The sequence below is a fragment of the Tyto alba genome, unplaced genomic scaffold, assembly GCF_018691265.1.
Source record: "Tyto alba isolate M040663 unplaced genomic scaffold, T.alba_DEE_v4.0 Super-Scaffold_7, whole genome shotgun sequence".
In the NCBI taxonomy this organism is placed as follows: Eukaryota; Metazoa; Chordata; class Aves; order Strigiformes; family Tytonidae; genus Tyto; species Tyto alba.
The window spans coordinates 6,414,286-6,440,472 of record NW_024881328.1 but is presented as its reverse complement, the minus strand read 5'-3'; the positions used below and the strand labels follow the sequence as shown (position 1 = coordinate 6,440,472).

At 33.3% G+C, this 26,187-nt stretch overlaps 1 protein-coding gene across 1 annotated transcript in view; it reads right to left on the bottom strand.

Annotated features, from left to right (window-relative positions):
• LRP1B (LDL receptor related protein 1B) overlaps positions 1-26,187 on the bottom strand; it is a 754,159-nt gene that overhangs the window by 139,844 nt on the left and 588,128 nt on the right. The window contains exons 41-46 of the mRNA XM_042808487.1: positions 22,390-22,579; positions 20,704-20,908; positions 9,545-9,737; positions 8,948-9,073; positions 3,678-3,806; positions 947-1,066 (exon numbers count right to left, since the gene is read on the bottom strand). Of these exons, the coding sequence (XP_042664421.1) occupies positions 947-1,066; positions 3,678-3,806; positions 8,948-9,073; positions 9,545-9,737; positions 20,704-20,908; positions 22,390-22,579 (963 nt within the window). The remainder of the gene's footprint in view (positions 1-946; positions 1,067-3,677; positions 3,807-8,947; positions 9,074-9,544; positions 9,738-20,703; positions 20,909-22,389; positions 22,580-26,187) is intronic.

The following is a 26,187-nucleotide window of genomic DNA, read 5'->3' as shown; positions in this document are numbered from 1 at the left end:
TAGAATGAGGCATTCAGAACACACTGTACCTTTCATAGCTAAAAATTCAGCAGAGACTTAAGATCTAATAAACTTGAAAACATAAGTTTCTAATTTTTTTTTTTTTGAGCCTAAAAGACTCTCTCTAGATAAGTCAACTCAATTTGAGATAATCATCGTGTGAGGAGGGAGGAAGCACTTTCAGGACCATCTAGGAATCTCTCAGATTTCTTTCATATAACACTAGGTTGAGGATTTTTGCCTATATGCATTTCTCTCTACTTATATTCAGATAAATAATCAAAAACTATGCAGTGCTTTCAAAAAATGATAGTTACTACAGCTACATAGGTTTTAGCTATATACTGTGGAATAATTTCCCCTCCAATCTTTCTGAATTGTAACTAAGGGTTTGTCTTGTCTGCTAGATAGTCTTTATTCATTGGCTGATGCAGATATAAAAATTCATGTTTTAAGACATAAAAAGAAAAACAATTCTGATATAAAAAGGGGAACAATTCTAGTAAGTTTTGCAAGGGATGGAGACATTGCCATGCATCTGGGAAGCAAAGAAATAAAACACTAGCTTCTTCAAAGAAGAAACACAGCAGCGGATGCAAAGAAGAAATCACCCATCTTCCAACCTTTCCCTCTGTAGTAAAGATAGTCTCTCATTTATTACTTCTCACAAGAAGCAGCAATTGTATTTTTTGAGTTTTTCATAGCTAAACAAACTCTCATTCTAGAGCACTGTAGGTGTAAACCAAAATCGGTCTTCATATCAATCCCAACATATTCTTTCTCAAACATACCAGTGTGCACCTGCTTGTTTTTAAATTCTAACAAAACGAATCCCAGCACCTGTAATTCCAATAAAGTTAGACACATTTTTTAGCTACTTCTATCTACATATGAAGTATTTATGGGGCAATATTCCAAAATCACCTTGGAAGTAACTGTTATTTACCTTTACAGTCAAATTCATCAGAGTTGTCACCACAGTCATTTGTACCATCACATACTTTGTTACTTGAAACACACCGACGATTAGAACATGGCTTGAAACCCTTCCGACAGCCTCTATTTTCTGGAAATTTATGTACAAGCATAGAATTTCATTTAGACACTTGATATATAATAAAAAAGTGTTACATTAAAACCATACAAATATTCCAGAAAAACATTTTAAATCAAAATGCATTTGAAGCTACAGGAAAAACTTCATAAATTGTTCATTTATTGTCTAGCAGAAGAACTTGGACTGATAAACAGATAACGAATGATAAATGAAAGAATGATGAGAAAGAATAAAAGAATGACAAAAAATGAAAAAGTCTAATTCCCAGTTTCCATTACCTTGTGGTATAAAAATGTCATGTGCTTTAAATGCATTTGTCTTGACACTTTTTGTCAGGCATGTGACAATGTTTGCATACAGCATCAGTAAGTCTATCACATAGAACGGAGCATATTAAATTTACACTAAATCAAATTAGGAATAAATGGAGAGTAAAATAACTGAAAAAATATTAGCAGAAAACTTTCTGGACTTCTGAATACCAATGCTTCAAGTGTTCTGTTCAAGTACGTATGCTATGAGGAACGTATGCATTTTATATATGTTGATATGTTTGAAAATTCAGGAAGTATTTACTGAAGCCCTAACCATTGTCGAAATCATGCAACAATATTAGATAAATAATGTTCATTGGATTAGTTAATCCATAATAATGAGTCCGGCATTTTGTACTTTATCAGTCTCAGAAAACAACACACTGCATATGACCTAGTGCATGACAGAACCGCAGTTCCTCGTAAAGCTTTTTCCAACGTATAGCAAAAAGCTCAGTATGATTGATTTAAATCATGCAAGATGTACACTGCCACACTACAAGTTAATATAATGTCCTTCATAAAATTATGTGGCAAAACCATGGAAAGAGAAATGATTGGATCTTGCATTTATATTTTTTCAGTATAGTAGAATAAAGTATAAAATAGTTTTAGCAACTCTGTAAACCTCAGACTACTGTCATATAAGACAACTTCTCTAGAATGACCAGAAAGAGTATTCTGAGATTCTTCACCAGCTACAACTTTCTTATTTGTTGCCAGATGACTTTCTCTCTATTCCTTTAACCTACTTTCCTCTCCCAACAGAGCAAAAGAAACTATATTAAACCTTAATCTTTCTTCCATGAACTGTGAATGAACCAAATGACTAAAATTAATAGTAGAGACAACGAGATTTAATTTATATAAAAATATAGCTGATGGGGTTTTTTGGTGATGGTGTAATTTTTTGCAGTTTTTTTTTTTTTTGTGTGTGTTTTTTTTTTTACTACTTCTTGTGTCTAAGTACTATGCATACATAAATACAAATAGATCAGCACATACTTAGTAGGGAAACATAAGAAGGAATTCACAGACATATGTCATTTACTTTTCAGTGCTTTGAAGCTATCATTTGTAATTCAAGGGCCTTTTCCCCCCTGTAACTAGCAGTGTTTTGTACATTCCAGATTCTTATATCCTTGACTGATGTGTTATCTTTTTTCAGATTCAAACAAACAAACCTCCTTAGTTATCTACATATACAAGATCTGATGGAAAGTTATTGTTAGCTTTACATGATCAAAGGAATTATCATAGAGAAGTCTGAAGGATAATGGGACACAGATTGAAGATGAAACAAGAAAAGAAATAACATAGTATCAGCTGCTATACTCAGATTGTTGTTAATTTTTTTAAGGGGAAAAAAAAAAAAAGAAGAAACCTATTCTATTTCTTTTTTTCAGTATCAATCCTGGCTATTAAAATGTCAGAGGTGAACTCCAGGAATTAAAGTAGACATTTTTGTGAAATGACATTAAATTGTTCATATGGGAAACAGAAAAGATATCAAGGCTGTGATATGGATATACAGAACAAGATAAATGCCAAGAGTTACAGACACACAGTTAACAAGGAGATTGCACTTAATGTGCAGGATACATGGATTCACTAAGGTGACTCAGTGATTTAGGAAAAATATTTGAACAGTAATGTTTTAGACACTGCAGCAGGCAGACTCATTTGGTCACAAAAAACCTGGAAGTTATTCAATTAGTGATTATTAGGGCAAAAGAACAGATAAGGCAAGAATCCCTGGGGAAAATTATGAAAGTAACAAGTAGACATCTTTGCGTCTAACTTGTTGCAAGATGCAGACTGATTAGTGTGAATAATGATATTATAAACAGAAAATTGGGTGGAAAGATATCTATTACACAGCCATCGTATATTTTATAATACTTCTATTTTAGTGTTTTCTGTTCACAATCAGAGAAAAACTTATTAAATATGGAAAACAAAATCAAAATTGTTAAATTAAAGCTGAAAATTGTCTTTTTCATCTAAAAAAGCAGCTAGCTAAGTTTTTCCTCATTTTTGTTTTAGAAGTAGAAATACGAGGACATTTCAGATGCTTTTCATTAAATGTAAGTCAGCTAATACTTGAAGTCTGAAATGAAAATATGTTCAGGTAAGTAATTCTATCCTTATAATGTCAGAGTTTTTTTAATGTGTGAGTTGGCATTTTCTCCTTGCGCATTTTGTCAAGCAGTTAGTACGAATAAGTAGAAAAGTCACAGAGGAGCCAATAAAAGCATGGATAACCAAAATAAGAATGCGGAGGTGAAACATCTGGAAATACTTACCACAGTAGAAAAGTTTCTCATCAGACTTGTCCTTACAGTGAGCAAAGCCATCACAAGTCAGCTGATAATCAATGCATTCACCATTTCCACATTCAAACTCAGAATAAATGTTGCAAGTAGAATTTTTAGCTAAAAATAAAACATATTAACATGAAATTTTTAATAGCTTTTTCAGTTAGTGAAAATGAGAAAGATGTTTGCTGCAACCCACCATGGCATCAGAACTGAAAAGCTTCTACAGTAGTGGCCTGCAAGACTGCTATACTTCTCTGTAAATTTGATTATATTATGCAGGATTAAGGACAGATATCTAAATAGCAAAAAATATTCAGAAAATTTATGTTGAATTCCAAACCAAGGTAAGAGAGAGTTCGTAAAAGAAAAATATATAGCCAAATATCCATGAAGAACGTCTAATGAAGCAACTTAAAGTCAGTGATTCTGGTAAGATGATGACTTCGTAGCAACCATGCTCAGCTATCCTCTACCCACACATGCCTCTCCACAACCTTCAGCTTGTATGAAACTGTTTCTTAATAGATGCTTTTAAAAAAAAAAAAATTCTTGTCAAGAAAGCACATCCAAAGGGAAGAAGTAAACACTTATCATTAACTAGCAGTAAATTTGAACCCTCAATTCTGTTTTGTGGCACTGTGCAGCTGCTCAGTGTGTATACAGGTACCGGCATTAATGTACTACATTCAATGTCAAAGATATAGCCTAACAACCAATGAAAACCCCTGCTGTTTCTACTTGTTTCTTTTTATTCACAAAAAAAATCATTGTTAGACATGTAATTTTTTTGTGTTCTCGCCTCCTCAGAGTGGATGTTTTATTTATTATTTTAGAAGAGAACAAGATTTACACTTAAAATGTTTACTCCTGCTTTCTATTGCATATAGGCTTTCTATTAGTTCAGTTAGAAACTAGAAAATACCACAAAATTGACACAGAACAATTTGGCCATGAACTTCATGATAGTACGTACATTTACTTCATGTGTATGGCTCTAAACAAAATATCCAACTTGAGAGAGAAAAAAAATACATAGGACAACTCAAGAGGAAGGATAAGAAAATGATATCTAATTATTATGGTGGTTTTGGTTGCCATTATAATTACTTCAGTACAAATTCAGGAAGAACCAATCTCTGCTCTATGCAAAAGTCAAGCCAATATAAATTGACATTTATTGATTTGATTCAAACATGAAGAAAAATATAAAAGAAGTGCTGAAAATATTGATTCAGGACAAGGTGAGAGCTGGTCTTGAATATGATTTATACAGTCCTTTAAATTTTAATAAAGTTTATCGCAGCAATTATTTTGATCTCTCCTCCATTTTTTAGCATTGTAAGAACTTAGATCTTAGGAAAAGACTCTCAATTACATTTGTAGTTCATCTAATTCAGCATCTTATACTGCAATCTTTAGAAAAAAGATGAGAAAAACAATATCAAAATGTATATATAGTACAGTCTTACCGCAGTTAAAATCTAACTGGAAACCCATGTAGAGACCGCTTCAAACCCTGACTTTGAGAAAAAAAGCATTTAAATGCCTTTCAAAACTGTTTATTTGATGAGAAATAAGTAGAATGAGTAGTCTTGATACCCATATAATCATCCAATCCCTCTTTGAATTTTACTGAAGCTTTGTCTCAAGAATCTTGACTGGCAGTAAATTTTATAGTCTAATTGGACTTTGAAAGGACAGTTAATTCCTTTTCTCAGTTGGAATTGCTAACTTTCAATTTTATTGAGTATCCCTTTCAACTGTGTTACAAAGAAAGAAACTTTTGATCTCACAGCTAAATCATAGTATGTCTTGTTTCCATCCTTGCTGTGCTAGTCAACTCTAACATTTAATGTCTTTGTTCTTTTTTTTTTAACTAATAGCTCAGATTAACATCTTCTGTAAACATTCTACAAAATAATTTAAAAGATGGAATTTTACATCATAGTCTAGATGAGGACTTAAACATAGTTTTACCTAACAGCAATTTTAAGAGTTGTAACACTTCTGGGAAATAGAAATGCCATATAATATTATAAAATAAATTATTGAGCCTATGAATTTATCTTCTGAACCTTTTTTGCTTCCACTGCTGATCACTGCTTTGACAAGGTAAAGAGGCAAGTGAAAAAAAGTGCTTTAATTAAGGTTCAACTTCAGTAACTCATCTGATGTAGCCCTAGACAGACTCTACGGATGCACATAGATACCTTTCTCTCTCTTAGTAATTACAATAGTTATGTAAAAATCATAACTATTACTAACAAAGTAGTACCCTAATAGCTGTTACATTTTTCATCTTGGTTGTGTTTTTTTCAACCTCTTTGGGATGCCAGGAGCCATCTTTCTCTCCCACCTCCAAATCAATCAGGACTTTTATTGCATTCATGCAATGAATTTAAATCACTACATGAAATAAATAACATCCATTACATTTAATGAAGGTAAAATAAGGATCAGTGAAAGATTTGTCTCCTTATTGCTCCAGACATTAGGAATTCTAACTCTTCTTTGTATTTTCTCTGATTCTAATTACTCTAGGAAACTGAAATATTTATGTTATAAATACCTTAACCAAGTATTGAAAAACTTTTAACCTGCTACAATTTGATCTTGTCTTATCAGCCAGTGACATTTCTGCCTGGTGGTAATATTCCATCTGCAGGAAGCAGAAACATTTGGCTCTAGTGGAAAATATCTTTTTGCAAAGTAGGAAAGTCTTAATTAATATCTTTGAACCATTAACGATCAGATTCCTGTCCATACAATCTCAATTGATCACTAAATTCTGTTACTAGTCTAAAAGTCTGCTACTCTGAAACAGTGCTATACTTTAAATTGAAATCTTTATCACTGCAAATCATCTGTAAAATTCATTATAACTCAATTATACAGCTAGACAAACCAGTTTAAAAAAGTTTTTTGAATCAGAGCTATAAAGTAATACAGGTTAGTTTTACACTACTTTACTACCGCATCTTGACTCTAGATCAGCTGTATATTCCCTGTTGTGAAGGATAATAGTTTTAACCCACATGCTTTCATATATTTAGTTACATAACCAGGCCTTTCTGTGAAATCTCAGTGATATTATAATGCACTATGTAAATACCTAACAACTAACAACATGTATGTGACAGTCAAACGTAGAGGTGGAAGGTGAACTATGAAGTGAGTTAAAGTGCAAAATAAAACTGGGAAAATTCACGTATTTGTTTGGGACATGTTGATAGCTACTGTGTGATTATACTGATTATATGCATATTTAATGTATGCATCTGGTTTAATTTAACAGCAATATTTTAGGAAATTAAGCAAGAGGCAAAGCTACGGATCCAAAATAAACATGGCAAAATAAATTTCAGGATTAAAATCTTAGATACAATAACTAAGCAATTAGCTTGGTATGGTATAAAACTAATTACATCTCATCACAAAGCTGTGTAGCTGTGCTGCCAAGGCTAAGTATCTGATTCTAAAGGACTGGGATCCAGCCCTAAGGACACCTTGAGCCAGTCAAAAATCACATCAATACTTAAAGGTGTAATTCTACCCTTTACTTCATCAGTCTTCTGTTCTCACTACTTCTCTTTAACTGTTTCTAGTAATCTTGCAGTGTCAAGTTGAATGAGCTCTGCTCACTAATGCAACCAAAACTAGGTCTAAAATTAAAAAATCCTAATTCCTAGTCAAGCAAGTCAGTTAAGTCATCATTCAGTTACATAGCTGTTATTGCTGATGAAAGGCATATGAAGGGAGAGAGAATAAGATTGTCCTTGGCAGAAGCACACTTGCTCTTCTTCAAGTGATCATTACACAACAGTATTCTTTCCTGTTATGAAAAAATTATTGACTCAAATATACCAGGAGAGCCTAATATAATTCTAGCATGAAAAATATCAGTGGTGTGAGCAAAATAAACTTTGTTATCAGTGGAGTAGATTTGCAAAATAACCAGTACAGGTATGCCAGTGAAGGACTACATCTCTTCATATCCTTCACCAACATGGCCCTGGGTATACAGGCCAGCATTTTAAAAGTAACTCTGCATTGGCAGAAAAGAAGCCGACTGCTGCAGAAGGGTCTGAAGCAAGTAAACTGTCTAAGCTTCTAGCAGGGTGGTAAATCTTGCTAAATCATATACAAAACTTAAATGTAATTTTTAATGAATGCTATAGTGTCTCTCTATTGTTACAATCAAAAAAATTGATTTAGAGAAAGCAGGTGAGTCAAAGCTATGAAACTGAAGCAGCAGAACAGGTGTACTGGACAGATAAATATGGAAGTGGAGAGCTTGATCTAGGAGTTGGGATTTCTGCCCCACTGAGGTGAAGGTCCAATAAACCACTAGAATTTGGAAGCAGCCTCTAACCATGACAGAAGAGCTATTAATACAGTGACATTAACAAAGACGAAAGGAACCGCATGCTTCCCCCCCATTCCAAATCCAGCCAGCTACACTTGTTGAGGGGGGAAGCACAAAGCCACGTTCCACATTATGGATGTGGGTCATCCCTGGGGAAACAGCCCAAAGCTTTCCAATTAATTCATCCCTGCTAAGGCACGGCATTAACAAAGTGACAGAGATTTTCTCCAAATTATTAGAAAAGCTGGAAGGTTGCAGAGGGTGTACATCTATCACATTCTTCCACATTACCAGCACATACTTCATGTGCATAAACCTCAATTCTGCACAGGGACAAAAGCTGCAATGGATGACCACATATTCTGGACCACTTCTGAAGTATGAGAAAACAGTTATCTCATATTTTCTTTATCATGTGCTGAGATATACTGTTTCAGAGAAAGAACTTCGAGCAGTGCAATACAAAATATTCTCCAACAAAACCAGTCTCCAAGGAGTCTGCTAACTTAAAGTGATACATTTCCCAATTACTGAAACACCATTTCTACATTATTAAATACAACAGCTGGCTAATAAGTAACAATTATTTTATATGTTGAAGGACATGAAATGAAAATATTTGTACTCAACAGAAGCAAATTGCAAATAGGAAATGCTGAGTAAAACACAACTACCCAAACTGGAATTTAAGGAAAGTATGTGTATTAATGTTTTTTTTAAACCCCAAAAGACATAAAATAGTTAAAACCCTGGTATGTGCTGAATTGCCAGATCAATTTTTACAGTATATAGAAGCAATAAAATTAATGGCTTGGGCCAACTGTCTCTGCTTATGATAGCCAACTGCATCACACCATAGAAAAGCATTGTGTCAGCTAGTATTACTTACTCACACATCTGTTATCATCTATCAGTATTCTATCCCCTCTACATGAGCAGTTCACTCGTCCGTCAGGAGTCAGAAGGCATAAATCATGACAACCTCCATTCATTTGTGCACAAGGCGATAACTCACCTGAAAAACAAATGATAAAAGATGAACTCTGTTTTATTTAATTTGCTTCAATGGCCAATGTCTTTGAGAGAATAAAGATCACCATATCTCAGATTCACGGGCAACTGATTCAAGTTTTGTCAGTCAGGTGAAAATGTCAGCATGCCTCAGATGCTAGCACACTAAAGATAAACAAATGGAGTTATCTTGCAAACAATAACTTTTAAAACCCACAACATTCAAAATGGCTGATATTTGACAGGAAATTATTTAACTGCTATCAAATGAGCACAGTGTCCGTAGCAGAAAATGGTCATTCAATAGTATTTATTTACTTTGGGAAGAGAGTCTATCCCATCTTTTGTTAACAGTTCCTACAACAAAAAGAATTTATGAAACACCTTGAAATGATTTCACCTGGTTAAAACTAAGTAAAAGTCTCAAAATGAATGATACCGCAATTAAAAAAAGCGTATCTTGCTTTGAACTTACAACTGTTAGTATCATTGGCCACAGCAATAATGCCCATTGGCTGATGTGGGATATCAGAACGAAGAACTTTTGTATCTCCTCCTGTATATTTACTAGAACGCAGAATAGCTCTCCTCACTCCATCTGACCAGAAGATATAATCATCATATACAGCCAGGCTGAGAAAGGTACCTGGTCCAGATTTGACAATTACCTAAAAGACATAAGTACAGAAGAGAAACATAAAAAGGAACATTATTGCTGCATAAGAAGTTTTAAAAGTGCAAACTGTGACTCACATCACTTCAGAGTTTTAGACAAAGCAGTTAATTATTCTATACTTACAGCACCTGGAAACATGAGATAACAGCACTTAAAGTGTGTTAAGAGGATTCTACAAGGGTTCAAATACCAGAAATCCAGGCATCTGTTCCTTAAGTAAGAAAATCACAGTTTATCTAAATGTGATGTAAAAATACCTACTCACCACACTATCTGCTTAATAGCTCAAACAGAAAAGAGAACAAAAGGTATTTTACATGTCTGAAAGTCTAAAAATTCTGAGTCTTTCTGAATCAAAGCAAGAAGCATGTTTCAGAACTGAAGAGTGTTCACCATTTGATCACATTTGAATACAAAACAATAAATATTTTGTGTTTTCCAATTAAAAAAAAAAAAAAAGTCATCCAACAGGTGCACTGGTTAACCTAGTTGCAAGTGGATGCTGTGTAACTTTTTTTAAATGATGGAATGAGAAAGAAGTAGTAATGGTCAATCTCATAGTTAATAAATAAATAAATAAATGAGGGGAAAAAATAAGTGTTTCTCTTCATATAAAGAATTCATCTAACATATCCATCCAAATTAAACTTTGTGGAATAAAAAAAAGCCCTATTTTTCTTTCTACAGCTACGCTCTGGAGATTAAGAAGGTGCCCTAACCATTTAATATTCAAGAACAAGTAAAGCTGCAGTGGCAGTTTGTTCACATGCCCAGGGTATTTCATATGTGCCAGATCACTGTCAAGGGTATTTCAACAACTTACTAAGATAAACAATTGTATCCAGTGTACAGGAGCATTTCTGGCCATCTTTAAATTCACTTATAGAGTGTCAAAATCACTTAAATTAATCAGATAATTATAACAAATTCTCCATCACTATGCACATTATATATTCTTATTTGAAAGAAGGTTTGACCAGCAAATCCTTTTTTCCAGCAAAGACTTTTTCAAGTGATAAATGTCCCAAGAGAACAACTTTTCTCTAACCAAAGTTTTTTTTTTTTTCAAAGTTAGAAGTATTAAAATATAAATGAGAATGTATTAATGGCAAAAAGACCTTTTCTGTTCTCCATGATGGTGTGAAACTGTCCCAGTTTGAGGGATTTTATTGTCACAGCCTATGCTAAAGAAGGCACTACTCTGTACAGCTGTTTGTATTCTATAGCACTGTCATTATTTTTCTCAAATTGTAACAAAATAATATAAATTCATTCTAGAGCTGATCATCGTTGTTTAGCTTTGGGAGATTTGAGATCCAAATAAAGGGTCACAAAAGCCAATATCCAGGAACATTTGTTCACTAATGCTCACAGCATTTCATTCACTGAAATCACCCTATTATGTCACAGGAGTATCTAAAGACACTGGTTTTATTCAAGTATCCAAAAGAAAGAGTTCCTACTTCTACCAGCTTTTGGCCATCTTTACAGTCCTTTTAACATTCTAGTTTATAGAACAATGCTGAAAATAATTGACAAACTTCTAAATTTTTCTTAATATTGATAGCACTTCTGGATGATCAGGAGTAACTGAAATGGAAAGACGATTTCTTTAAGACCATTCATCCTTTGGTTGCCTGTCAAATCATGTTTCAGTCCTGAGGGATTCAGTGTCAACCAAATTTGCTGTGTATCAAACCTGTTGTAAATCATCTGTGGTTCTAAACCTTGTACTCTGTACAGCTTGTATGTTCATTTTCCCAGCAGGGTCTGCAGGTCTGGACAGAGATACCTGTAGATTCACCAGCAGGATAATGTAACAAAAATTCAGGTTCTTAGACTGTGACCCTACCAAAATTCTCCTTGGGTGGTCCCATCTGGCTGGCCCAGTATTTATAAGGAAGCACAAAAGCATCTGCCCACTACTCCCTGCTGCCTTTTTGCTTGCTGATTGCTTCTCTCTAACAAAAATAATGATGGAAATCAATACAACCACTTTGCAGATTCATTCCTCTGAGTTATCAAAAGTAATCTGATAAACTTTGGATTTAGAGATAAGACAACTGCCGCAGTCTTTCAGGGAATGCATGTTCACAAATACATAACACTGAAAAGAAAGGCAATTCAGAATCAGTGATCACCATTCCATGATAAAAAAAATCATGTTTTCAAATTGTAAAAACTCCAAGGTAATCAACTTACAGCAAGTTTTATATAAATTGGTGGCTGTGTAGGTACAAATGACCCAAGGCAGTGCTCCCACTTACAAGAACACAGGCAAAATCCTCTTTATATCTCTCATCTGGAAGCACATTATCAACACAAGCGTAATGCTCAGTTAATCTGCATTCATACAACTGCAGTATATGCTGCCTGTTGTTCAATTAAGTGCATAAACTGTGCTGGAATTGGAAAGCCATTGTATACACTGAGTCAGAGGGAAAAGACAAAGTTGCATAAGAAACTGAGCATCTATATTACACAGAATACCATACATAGAATAACTTTAGAATCTTTGCAGACAATATACAGATAAAGAAAACTAGAAGGTACAACATTAACCATCAAATTTAGTCAAGCATGATATAGACCACAATGTAATCAAAATTTAAAAACACATTTTTCAGAAAGGCCATATTCATGCATTCCCACAAACTACTGCAGTATTGTGTAAGTACTGCATAAATACAGACCTTTTCTAGAAAGGACAAAAAGTGCCAAAATGCACCCTGTGCGGAAAGCAAGAATAAGTATGGTCATCAGCAATGTTTTTGGTCACAGAAGAGAGAAATGTGGCACTGAATGAATGTGCACACATTGAAAAAAGCCATTCTGCATTACAAAGATCTGAATTGATTTAATTTTTTTTCACAGTAACAAGTTTTTAAACAGTTTAACAGTATAAACCAAAATTAATCATATAAAACCCCTGTCTTGACAAATTTTATTCTAAGTCTAAATTGATACGAAAAATTGTAACAATGTATGTACAAATTTGAAACATTAAGGAAACCTGAACAAGACATCCCTTCCATCCCTTACGCCTGTACCAGTGGAAGTCAGACACATCCAATAGTACATCACATGTTTTAATACTGAATGATACCGACATTCAGTTACAACATGTACTTCAAGCTCTGAATAACAGATGAAAAGTTTTCTCTGCTTCCTGTAAAGAAATAAGGAGACTGGGGCCTGGGGGAGGAATGTCACAAGTAGCAGAGCAATTTACTTTTAACTCTGATCCTTTCTTTTGTAAGTTCTGATTTTTAAGTTCTCCAGACAACTTTTGCTTTAACATATAGCTGCTCTAAATTTGAGGTGTAGCAGTTTCTAAATTTACGTGTAGCAGTTTCTCTGGAAAATCGTGACTGAAAAAGGGGAGGAGCCAGTCAGGTAGACATGAGGTAGACAAGAATTTGTGCCAAAATACTACAATTTGAATGATTTATAGAAAACTCTCATTAGATTGTCAGTAAGAATAAGATTCATAACAATTCTTACTGCGACAATACTTAACTTTTATAGAAAGACAAGTGCAGTTAATGCATCAGCTTAGAATATGAGTCATCTTTAAGTATTTTAACTCTAATGAATGGCTTACTGATAATACTTCTCTTTCAAAATGCTTAATAAATGGGCAGTGCCATCTAATAGAGCTTTTAAAAGTTTAAGGGCTCTTTAGTCTTCTAAAGATACTCAAATCTACTTAGAAGTCTAGAACAGAATGACAAATCTAGTATAGAAAATTGCACTTAAAAAAGCTTAAAATTAATGACAATTTAAAGTCAACTGTATAATAAAATCATTACACAAGTATAAAGAAATATCTAATCTAGAAGTAAATGACACTTTAGGTGAATATCAGAAAACTCAGTCTGACAGAACTGACTTATACAGAACACCACGTCAATCAAAATTAGCTATTGTATTTTATTCTTTCAAATGGAATACATGAAATAGTATGCCATATTTATTATTGAGTTATGAATACTGTTTTTAAAAGAGTATAGACAAGGAAACTATGAAAAAAAAAATGAGACTGTGATACAGGGAGACTGGTTGCACAGTCAGGGGAAAAAATAAAATAATCTAAGTTGTAACTTTCAGGTATTTGATTTAGCCACCTAGAAAGGATACACTTAGATCAACATCCTTGTTTTGCTTATTAATGATGTGGTTGTTTTCATAAAAAGCAAAAATGCTATCTCTTGTTGGGTAAACAAATTAATCAGCCTTGATCTGGAGTATCCAAATTCTGCCCTTCCAACACTGTGATGTTATTAAGACAAAGATCTTATGTTAACCAGAGGAAAAAAAAGAATGCGGTCACAGGAGGTGGAGTGGTGGTGAGGATGGTGGAAGTAGAAGGGGAGGTTAAAGACAGAAGAAGAAATAAATTTGGTACTGAAGAGAACACTTGTGAATTTAACCGGTTCTTTATTCCTGTTGCTACAAAAGAAATTAGAGAATTTCTAGTCTAGGCTTATGCTGGGTTTTGTGAAAGAACAGTGCCAATCACTGCTATATTCTATTAACAGTAAACATGCTTTTTGTTGATTGGTCTCAATGAAGACCGTATTTTCATCATTTTGGGATCTTTAATGCATGGATTTTCATCTATTGTATCTTTCAAAATTCCTTCATTGTAACTTGAATTGCAGTCACATAGCAAAGCATACAATGGACATACTGGAATACCATATTTACCAAGGACAGTAAGATCCTGCTTCCATAGAATTGTCCAAGTGCGATGTAACAAAATCAGAAGTGCTACCTCTTCAATAATTAATTTTTGTTTCTCCATGATAGAAATTAACATTTAAGACACTGAAACCAAACCGCAATGCTAAATTTGCAGTGTTCCAGCTGCTACTTAGATTTACAGTTCAGCGGAATGATATATTAAGCAACTATTTATAACAGGCCTGTACTTTTCAGTGCCATTCAAATGGAAAGTATTCATTTCTGTAAATTACGACTACATTAACCAGGTTCTTTGAAACTGCATGTGTATTACACAATACTTACTTTCAACATCATAAATGACAATGACAAACTTCATCTAATTACATTTATTTCAATCTCCCAGAATTTTGTGGGATCCTGAGGTATTATAAATAATCTCATTTTCCATAGGTATTATTTTTATATTTTCAGTTAATTTCTACCAGGCTACCAACACTGGACATCAAGGTATTTCAGCAAACAGTCCCAAACTAACAGTGCTGTCTCTGGGTCAGTTGGCTACTCAGCTCACACGGATTAGAGAATTTAATTGCCACTTAGGGAATCACTTTCATTAGGTTTGATCTTAGCACTACTTCACAGAACTACTCAAAGAAAGCAACTCATCAGTGGCAATTAAGTGAACTCTCCAGAAAAACAACTACTTAAGCAGGGAGGGTACTTCACTCTATTGGTTCTGCAGACAAATGTTAAAGGGAAACATGGACATATGGAAAGCTGAAATGTACTCTTTTTGATCAGATGTACAAGAGAAAAGAATTGAGGATGGAACATTCCTGCTACTACTAATATACTTAAAATGCTGAAGAAAGAAAATTTAGAAATCCACCACAACTTCAGTTCTAGTACCATTAATTTCCAGGATTATCCACACCATTCTTTGATGTTTTTCAAACACAGAAAGAATGATTTGATTAAAAAGCCCAGAACCTAACAATAAACTATCATAATAGGGGGAACAGGAGATGCAAAACATGATGAACTTAAATGTCTAGGCGGTAAAATGTGCATGTTGTGCTAACACTGTCAATTTTTACTAGAATTTGTTTCTTTACTGTTATTGCTTCTAGTGATGTTTAGCAAAATCACAAGGAAGCAGTAGGAACTGATGAAAATATTTCTCAATGAAGAGTAGTCTCAATTTCTTTTTTTTTCTAGAAAACCACCCAAGCTTATTAAAGTATCTGCCTTCTAGTTTAAATTAATTTCCTACGGGTTAGTTTTCACATCTGATTATTTATTAGTATATAGAGAATACAACAATATGATTCCTCAGTTCAGAATCACATTCAGGACCTGCATCTTTTTGTAACTGCTCATGTTCAGATCTTAGTGAGAACTTTTCTAAGAATTTTTAGCACATTCTGACTTTAATGTGGTTAGACAATCTACATTTCTACTTATTAATGTTTTGCATGATTTATCTCTAAGTTTCCTTAGTGAGTTATTGGGCCACTTCTCAAGGTAATGTTGATGTCATCATGAATACCTTGCTAGAATTGACCAAAATTACTCTGTTGTCCTCAATCATACTTGTACTACAAATAAGTATAATGACATGTCTGAAAAGTAATTCTATATGTCAATCATAAAGTCAAGTTTTTCATAACTGTACAGTCAAACCTTTAACTTCCATTTGCATTTAGTAGTTTGAAGAACAGATCTGATTAACTTCTGTTATCTTCAGTAACATGTTAACACCAACTTTGGAACTTGTTTAATTGCTTAAATACAAAATTCCAACAGAATAAAAACATATATTCTATAAATTGAAAGTTTTAATTACTGGAAGGTTGCAATTACATAAAAGTTACTATTTCTAGAGACACCTCTAGACCAAAACATTCCAACCTGGATGCTAGAAAATAATCCGACTTCTGTTTACAGGGAACTAACTATATTTTCAAAGTACTTGATACATAAAATGTTACAGGATACTCGATACTGAAGAAGAAAAGTAAAAAAAAAAAAAAAAACCAAAAGAACTTATGATTGATTGGAAAAATAAGTTGAAAACAAAATCAGCTTTATTTGCTGTCAGGTCCATCTCTGTGCTCATGAACAAAATATAGTTAAAGCACTAAGCAGCTAAACACAGCTGTGGGCACAATATTAAATCCAACTAAGTGCAGAAGCAAAAAAGGAAGAAAGAGGGGAAGGGAACGTGAAAAAAATAATTTTCACTTTTTGTTTTTAAACAGGAAGGCCCGACACGGCAGAACAAGGAATGTTAAAAAAAAACCCCTGCATATCTTTTAAGTAATAAAAAGGAACAGAAATAACAAAAAAAAAAATGCTCCCTAACTTGAAAGAGTACTCCAGCAACCAAATACTAGTATTAAAATATCAGCTTAACACAAAATCAATAAACTCTTACAGTCCACTTAAAAGAGTCAATTCAATACTACTAAATTATTTTCTACCCATTCATTGTGCTAGATTATTGTGGTGAGTAGAATGAAGAAAGAAGCTGCTATCTGGAAGAAAATTCATTACCTTACCATTAGCAATTCATGTTCCACTATACAATTTCTACCTTTGTTAAACTAACTGAAACTAGAAAGCAATGAAGCAGAGATAGTGAGGAAAAGGGTAATCTGTTTAAACTATTTTTGAGGGTAGTTGATGGCAGGACCTTGCTGAAACATCTTAAAGAATCTCAGATCACCAGAATGGTGGAGTGATTATTACTTGTATTATCTTAACGCTACAGAAACCAGAGATCTCATCAAGCTGGACAGCATACGAATGAAGAAAAACAACTGTCCTGGAAATATTATTTCACTAGATCAATAATACAATTTCCTGGTTGGATTACGGCATTCTTGTATCACTAAGAATGCATCTACACAGTGATGAGCAACTCTGCTGAAGCACTGCTGTGAGGCCAGTACAGTTCAAGTGCAGAGCTGAACGAAGCAGCCTGGTGGGTTCTTTTTCTGGCATGACAACCCCCATCTAACTAATGCAAGAAAAGTGCCTTCGGAACCCAGGAAACACACACAACTGTTTCAAAGCTCAAAGCATGGGAGAACTCAGATCAGTAGTTTTGACAACAGTGTTATTTGATTCTCCCAAAACAGGTATTGGTGTAGGCCTACTAACAGTTGTACATCTTTTTATATATAACACACTAGAGCCCCCAAAAAGTGGGATCTATAGCATCCCAAGATGAGGATGCTGGACTCAGCTTATTGCTTTCAAGAGCTTTCTTGTTTACTGTAATGGGGAAGAAGAATTAAAATGATAGAAAGCTAAACCAAGAGGCAATATACTAGGAAAATTAGAAGTTTCAATGTTCAATGGCTGAGAAAACTGAATGACCTGTTTGTCTTGCTGATGCAAACTGAAAGCCAGAGGTCTGATAAAAAGGTGGGATTTTAGTAATGGTTTCTAAAACTAAGTTGTATCATCGCCCTTTTCATATATGTGATGTGTGTTTTGTTATACCCTGTGCATAGACAAAGTTAAACTGTTCCTGTATAATCTATCTTGTATTTAACTGACAGCATATTCAAAATCATAAGTAAAACAGGATCACAAAAGTAAAACTGGACATGATAAGGAAATGGAAAAGAAACAGCAATACAAGACACATGTATGCATCAGAAAGTGGAAATGCAGACAAAATGAATAGGAAAAAAAAAAATTATGCTTACTTTAAAAAGTGTAAGAAAATAATTTAAGAATCCCTGCTGAAGTAGAAGAGGAATGAAAGAATACCCAGTCTAGAAAGAGGTTGAAAACAACCTTTCAGAGAAAACAACTGAAGAAAGCATAGAAAATGAAGGAAATTATTTTTAAAATTATTTAGTATTGCTGAGCTAAATTAGATATTTTTCTCTTTTCCCTAATAAATGTGACAAAAATAGTAGCGACATAAACAAATAACTTTGTAGAGATGGTAAAGTACTTAAGCAGAGCAAATCAGTGGAATAAAATGGCATGTACTGTTTATATACATCCTTAAGCTCCAGGAATTTAAGAATAAGTGTCTGAATTTGGAATAAGCTTACAGGGAAATGCAATGAAGTATTATAACAAACTCCTACTTGTGAAAGAAATAAAAGTTGCATATGTCTTTTAAATAGGTATCCTTAATTGACCAATGAACCTTACTTCAAGATGGAAGTTTGTAATTTACAACTATTATAATGTAGATGAATACATCATGTGATGGAATAATATCAAAAAAATCATCTAAGATACCGTCAGTCTTGAAAAATGACAATCAAATAGAAGATAAATAACAGGAAGTCAAAAGGAGGATGATGTAATATATTAGAACTTTCAAATTGTGATCAAAGTCCTACAAAGGAAATAGTTGAGAAAGCAGACAAGTATGAGAAAAATTAGTAGTTTTCTCTACCTGTATTTCCTACACCTGCATTTTAAGATGGCATCACGTCCCTCAAAATATTTTAATGTGGTAGACAGCGAACTGAGCTACTTTCCAGATACATAATTATCCAAATTAGTCAGGAATAAGAACAGATAAGACTGGTTATATTTTAGGAAAACTGATGAATTAAGTAGGATTGAAGAAAAACATCAAATGGCAGAAACTAAGCACAGATCACTTGAACTAGTTATATCCTTTTGTAATTTAAGTAGGAACTACACGATCATTGCATGCAACCCAGCTAAAGGTTTTGATTGCTTATATTTAGCAATGTAAGAGAATAATAAACAATTCTGCAAATACTATTGAGCTGTTATATGGTTCAATATAGATCCATTACATGTGCATCTGGAACACCATGTGCTGTTATATTATCTGACAAAAGATGCATCAGTAACTATGCAGAAGGACATAGAGATCTAAATATGAATTAACCTTGAAATTATGACCCGAATTAAAATAAAAAGTACAGATTTTGTATAACATTTAGAATCAAGATATAAGAAAAAAGAAAAAAAAAAAAAGGAGTAATATGAAAGAAGGAAAAGTAGTAATTCCATTTTTATCTCCCAAATGACAAAACAAAACAAAATAAAAACCCAAAGAAAACCAAAAACTGTCGTCTTAGATACACAGATGCATTAACTAAGCAAAAACCCCAGAAAGTTAATAAATTTTCAGATTAGACATGTAGTTAAAGATTGTATACTTTAGAATCCTTATAGCTTTGGTTTGTCCAGTTTCTGCATCTGAAAGAATTAGTGAGCTGCAATTAATTTCTACAAATGAAAAAAATAAAGGAGAAAGGAAATGATGCAAAACTATATGCCGAGTCATGTTGATTTTACTTCTGTTCTGCTGTTACAAGTTTGGCTCTCTTATTTTGCTCCGATAAAGAAATTTTGTCTAAAAAGAGTATGTGGAACTTCTCTTGAATAAGATTCCAGAAGAACATGTAATATTCATTTAAGATGGAAAAAAAAAAAAAAAATTCAAAGCTTTTATACAGTATATGAAGGATTTTTTTTACATTAATAGATATGAAAGTGAGCTGATGTATTAAACATTATCTTATAAAGCCGGGAATTGAAAATACAAGACAGAAGATGCTCTTCATTCATTTTATCATGACCTTTGGGAGATACAAAATCCTTGAAAAGAAGACTTCATGAAATATGAGAAATGTAGAGCTAAACATGCAACAAAATTGTGAGCACAGATCAACTGCCTTCAGCATATTCCAAGCAAAAGGTCTACTTGAGCTGAAACTAATAGAGCACTCAAGGACCAAAGTGTATTATGATAAAAAAGTAATGAGTGTGGTTGGTTATATCTGAAAATGTATAGATAGAAAAGAAAAAAAATAAGGTTTGTAGAGTAACACTCAAGCATTATACAAAATAAATTCTAGTGCATTCAGAAAAGTTTGGAACTGGAAAGAAAATTATAATCCTCTTATTTAAAGCAGAACTTTTCCCTATCTCTTCCACTGAAGTTAGTTCTACTTTTTTTTTTCAAGCTGTTACAGATCATTTAGGACAGTGATGCTTCACGCTCAATATTAATGCAGACAGATTTCATGGTAAGGGTCTGCATCTCCAGAAGGTCATCCAGAAACTGGAATGTGTTGAGTAAATAGAGCATTACTTGTAGCTCAGAAGTGTTTTCAGTTTTAAAGCTAAAATACAATTAATGTTAGGAGAAACTTGGGCAACTAATGATCTTTTTGTAACATTTTCATTTTAAAGATGATAACAAATACAAACAGACTTACAATGAGTATGTTTGGGATTTTTGTTTTACTTACATATCTTTGTGATCCATCATATTCACACCTCTCAATTTTTCCCAAGCTTCCATCTGAAAAGTAAAGTTTCTCCGCCCTATGATCAATGGTAAGTCCATTTGGTGTCAGAATATCTGTACTAATGATAACCTGTGCATTTTTGCCTGAGAGGGTAGATCTCATGATGCTTGGGAGCTGCTCATTCCAGTTAGTCCAAAACATTAAGCTGTATTAAAATCAAAATAACAAATAAAACAATAAGATACATTTTATAATTTAATTCTCTATGAAATGAGCAACAGAAAAAATATATATCTTCATAGACAGCTATGAACAGCATCTATAAGTAGTTGATAATCAATGGTGAATAAGAAAATGTAATAGCCAATATTCTATGAATTATAGCAGTTTCCTAGTTCATTAACTTGTATACAAGTACATATTTTTTCTCTTCACAGGTCTCTTCAATTCTGATCATGCCTCTATACTAATATACCATTACAGAGAGATATAAGTTGTAATGATATCTACTTAATTCTGCTAATGTGTATATTAGTAATTTCTAACAGTGAAATTAATCTGCAGCTTTTCCCATGTTAGAACTGTGATACTGACCAAAGGACTGCTTATGCAGAAGGTTGATAACAAGGAATCAAGTGAACTTAATATGCTCTACAGGAGGCTCGATTGGCCACTTGATACTGTTAAAAAATGGTGGACAACATCTTATGAAATTAGCTGTGGATGTAGTTTATACACTGACCAGAACCTGCCCATCCTCTCATTGCTATCTCCATCAGGATTTAGTCTGTTTATTCATTATACCTAGATAAATCATATTTTACAATACAGCATAAACTCTTGATTTGCATAAACTGTATGTGAAGTCATCCATGGAAATAACCTCCTTGACTACCCATGCAACTTTGTACATTCAGCTATCACAAGTTCAAAATAGGACTTAGTAAGGCAGAAATGTAGCCTAGCCTCTCCAAAGGGGAGACAGTTACAAGAAACAGAAAAAGCAGGTTGCCTTTCTTTCAGAATTAGCAAAAAAAAAAATGAAGTAACTCAAATTTGTAAGACACTTATTAGCAAGAGGCTGAAGCAGAAATATAAACTATCCTATTAACTTACTAGGAAACACAGTCTTCTTGAGCGTGGCAGGAAGGGAACTAAATTAGACGTATTTCCAGGATGTTGTCCACAAGCACCATAAATGTACCTCTCGTTATATAATTTTATACAACACTGATTTTTGTGATAAACACATGGGTCTATCAATCTGGCACATAAGAAATTCTGATTCCTTTCTGTAAATGCTTAAATTAATTTTGTTTTTTGTTTTTGTTTTTTTTTAAGCAACGAGAGTAACATGTATGGTATGACAAAGCAAATTAGTAAAATGATTGCTCTTGATAATTTGCACTTATCTCACTTTTCTTAACACCAGCTTGAATTTTTTAACATTACATGAAAATGTAATTATAATTTGATCTGAAACATAAACCAATATATAATATTGTTGTATCTTCATTCTGCAATCACTTTTAAAAAATTAATACTAACATTTGTATCCTAAATGAAGAAATCTACTTAACCTTAATAGGGTTCAGCAGCATTAGTTGACTGTGAAATAAAGAAGTACTGCTGTGTCCTTGACATTAGGCAAAAATTAAAAACTGGTAAGAAAGATATAATACATACTTTTGGCATTCGTCTAGAGCTAGTACATGTGGATGATCATCTTCAGACATTGTTATTACTGCTTCCCGGTTGAAAGCACCTCGACGTCTCTGGTCAACAGTGTGTCTTGTGATTGAGGATGTGGTTGAACTGGTCCAATAGAGAGTGTCCCAAGCTCTATGATAAGCAAGTCCTTCCACTGACCCGACATCTGGAAGACATGGTTACAGACAGAGCAAATAAAACTCCTTCTAACAAGACGTCTGTTTTTCTTTTTCCCTTAAGTTGATCCTGTAGAATCACAGAGTTCAGCTATTTCAGCCTATTGATGCCATCAATTCCTTTATCATTTCACCTATTGTTTTATTGGAATAATTGTCTTATTATTTTTTCATAAATTAAAATTAAAAAAACAAAGAGAGCAAGATCACTATAAATATCCCTGGATTATATTTCTCAATTCTAATACTCATTAAATTAATATTTTTACTACAGTGTCCCCAGATAATACCTTAGAAATAATAATCATTTATTCAAGACAGCAATAATGTAGTCACAACTTCAAACATCATTTAAGCAAAGTCTTGGGCATGTTTTCACTAATTACTTGTATTTAGCATTATCTTTCGATATATTTTCTAACACAGATACATATTACATTAATAGGGATCAAAGTGTGTCCAGTTGTTATTAACTGTACAGACTGTTTTTAAACACCTGAAATATACTGATAAAAGACCAACTCTGAAGGTCTCAGCATAAAGACATTGTTTTAACAAGCCACAATACCACACTCATTCATTCTACATAAAAAAACTGTGAGCTAGAAAAAAAAGAAAATATTAATAAGCAGCGATAGCACACACTTAATGTCCAGAAAAGATAAATTGTATCTGATGCCAATATATAAAAGTGACAGACTGTGAGAAATAGGAGTAATTATTTTCTACCATTATTTTTGAACTGCAGAAATGTACGTTTATTACTTCACTTATTATTTTGTTAGAAACAAATAATTTTAGACCAGAAGGTTCATGCAGCTTATTAATGAGCTACAGAAGGCAAAAATCTAGAAATATAATAAGGATTACATTATGGTGGTTATTACAATTTACATTTGGCTTGCTTGAAGATGTAATGTTGACCATGTAATTCATATACACAGAACAGAAAGTCCCAAAATAATTTGATCTCACTGAAATTGCTAACACTGAATTAAGACTATGAGGCAACTAAATCAAAGCTATGAGACAAATAATTATTTATCATTTTTTTATATTTATTTTTCTAAAGCATTTGGAGATCTTCTGACAACATTTTCATGACATATCTGCAGAGAAGCCCCAGTGATTTGTCTTCAAGATGAAAGAATCGAAAAATAAATTAGATGACACTCCTTAAATGGAGGTGAATATATGTAAAAAGCATTTTCCTACTTATGAAGGAGAATTTATAAAAAAAGCTTCCAAAAAAAAAAAAAAAAAAAGCTTAGCTCACAAGTAACTCAAAAAAGTGAGTTTAACTTTAAAAATGGCAATGAAGGCAACCTCAATATTAGAAAAAAACCTCTTCTGAGCATTGCAAAGATGACCCTTTTGATAAGAATTCTTGTTTCCAACCAGAATACTTAGTTGTCCTATTAATTTATTTTGAATTTTAAGCCTCAAAAACATTGAGATATAGCAAAGGTTTTCTTTTTTGTTTGAAAAATTACCAACTGAAATCAAAGATAATCAGCTATTTCAAACATCATGACAGAGATGTGCAAACACTTCCTGAAGTATTTTAAAACCAGTTAGAACATGCCTGAATGCACACTTATTATCAACAATAGTTTATGCAATTTCTGGGTATGTCTGTCTATACTACGAACCGAGAAAGTCAGTTGCTTCATTCTTGGGTCTTGCATCTCTGAGCACTCACACCACATGCATGTTACTTTATACCAGGGCAATCTTCTGGAACAAAACACCTAATTCCTTCTAAGATTTAACCCATGTACGCTTCTAAGCGAAAATTTGCTACTCTTTCAGGAGTATAAACAAGACCACATCAGGTTTTGTTCCTTTTGCCTACATAGACCTCCTAACCACAGAAGTCTTCACACCTCAGACACAACTTAACTTTCTCAAACCATGCTTCAGGACATGCAAGAAATATCCTTGACATTGTAACATCAAAATATCATTCTTAGGACTGACTTACGGCCAGCGCACAGTTTTAGGCTGTATGTCCCAGAAGAAATCCTAAAAATAATGATGATTTCTCAGAGCCAGAGGAACACAACACAGGATTCAAAGGAAACTTGGACTGCTCAAATCATGCTAGAGGCACCAGGCCAACCACTGCATACGTGAACTGTTCTGCTCCCCGGTCTGGGCTCAGGCATCACTCCCAGGGGCAGATATAATTAAGGTCTGTACAATTTAGATACAAGTTCTGATATACTTCTTGGTCACTCTTTGTAAATGTTCCACTAATGTGAAATTAAAAGAATATTAGTAAGTGTGATAAATATTAAAATAAAGAGCCAGGAATGCAATTCTAACTTGATCTACTAATTTCCAATGAAATTATATGCTGAATTGCAATATACCACTACTTACAATTCTCTAAACTAATCACAGTGCTCTTAGATATAATTTGGACAACACTCTTAGATACACAGCTTAACTCTTTGCTTTCCCTGTGTGGAGTCAGGGGTTGGTCTCAGTGATTGTTGTGGGTCCCTTCCAACTCAGGATATTCTGAGATTCTATTAAAAAATTACAGAAGATGTATCGATATTTTCTGAACAATTCTGCACTGTATTTATAATGAAGAAACCATCAGAGCATTTATTGCACTATTTTTACCTTTCATATCTGTGAATATCAAGTATTTCATCTTCATTTTGGAAGTTTTTAGAAAACTGAAATCAAGTCTTTACCTTGTGGTTAAAGACATAGCCCTTATGAGGCAAGGATTTAACAAAGATTTCCTGCAAATAATGGTCTTAATTTGAAATATGACTATCAGGGGAAAAAAAAAAAAAAATTCCCTCATTTAACCCCTTGAATTTCTATCAACTTTAGCTTTGTTTCTTGTCTGAACGTGTCAAGAAATGTGAAAGCAAAGTATTTATACAACATAGTCTAGAAGTCTTCTGTAGTAGACAAAAGATAATGATCCCACCACAGCTAGATTTGATGAAGTAAAACACAACTAGAATGATGAAATTACTCTTCAAATACAAGATGGGTAGGTTTATTTGTAATTTATACACTTAAGAGAACAACTCAATTTTTCTACACATATCGTATAGTATAGGTTTACACTCTTAAACTGCACCAACACATCATACTGCAACTCCATGTTAAGATCTGTAATTGGTGACAGAAGAAGGTTTAATTCAACTTTACCATTTATAAAACAGTAATTTCTGAATTTTTAGAAAACAGAGTCATAGAAGGTTATGTCATATTTGGAGACAGGCAAATATTAGCATACTTATGAAAAATACATCTTCCTCTTGTTTTAATAAAATAGCTAAAATGGGCAGTTTTGAAAAACTTTGGCATATATAAACATGTGTCATATATATACATGAGAGGAGAAGAACAAAAACAAAGCAATCAAGCAAATATTTTACTTAAAAGAGAACAGCAGCAACAACTTTAAAAAAATGAAGCTAAGATTGGAAAAAAAAAAAAATCTATATCTTAATGGGAATTTCAGTGATTAAGAATGTGACTGAAAAGAAAAAGTAAATCTCAACATACAAAAGAATTAGGCTGTGAAAGTGGCCTGAATTCAAATATCTGCCAGCCAATTAAGGAA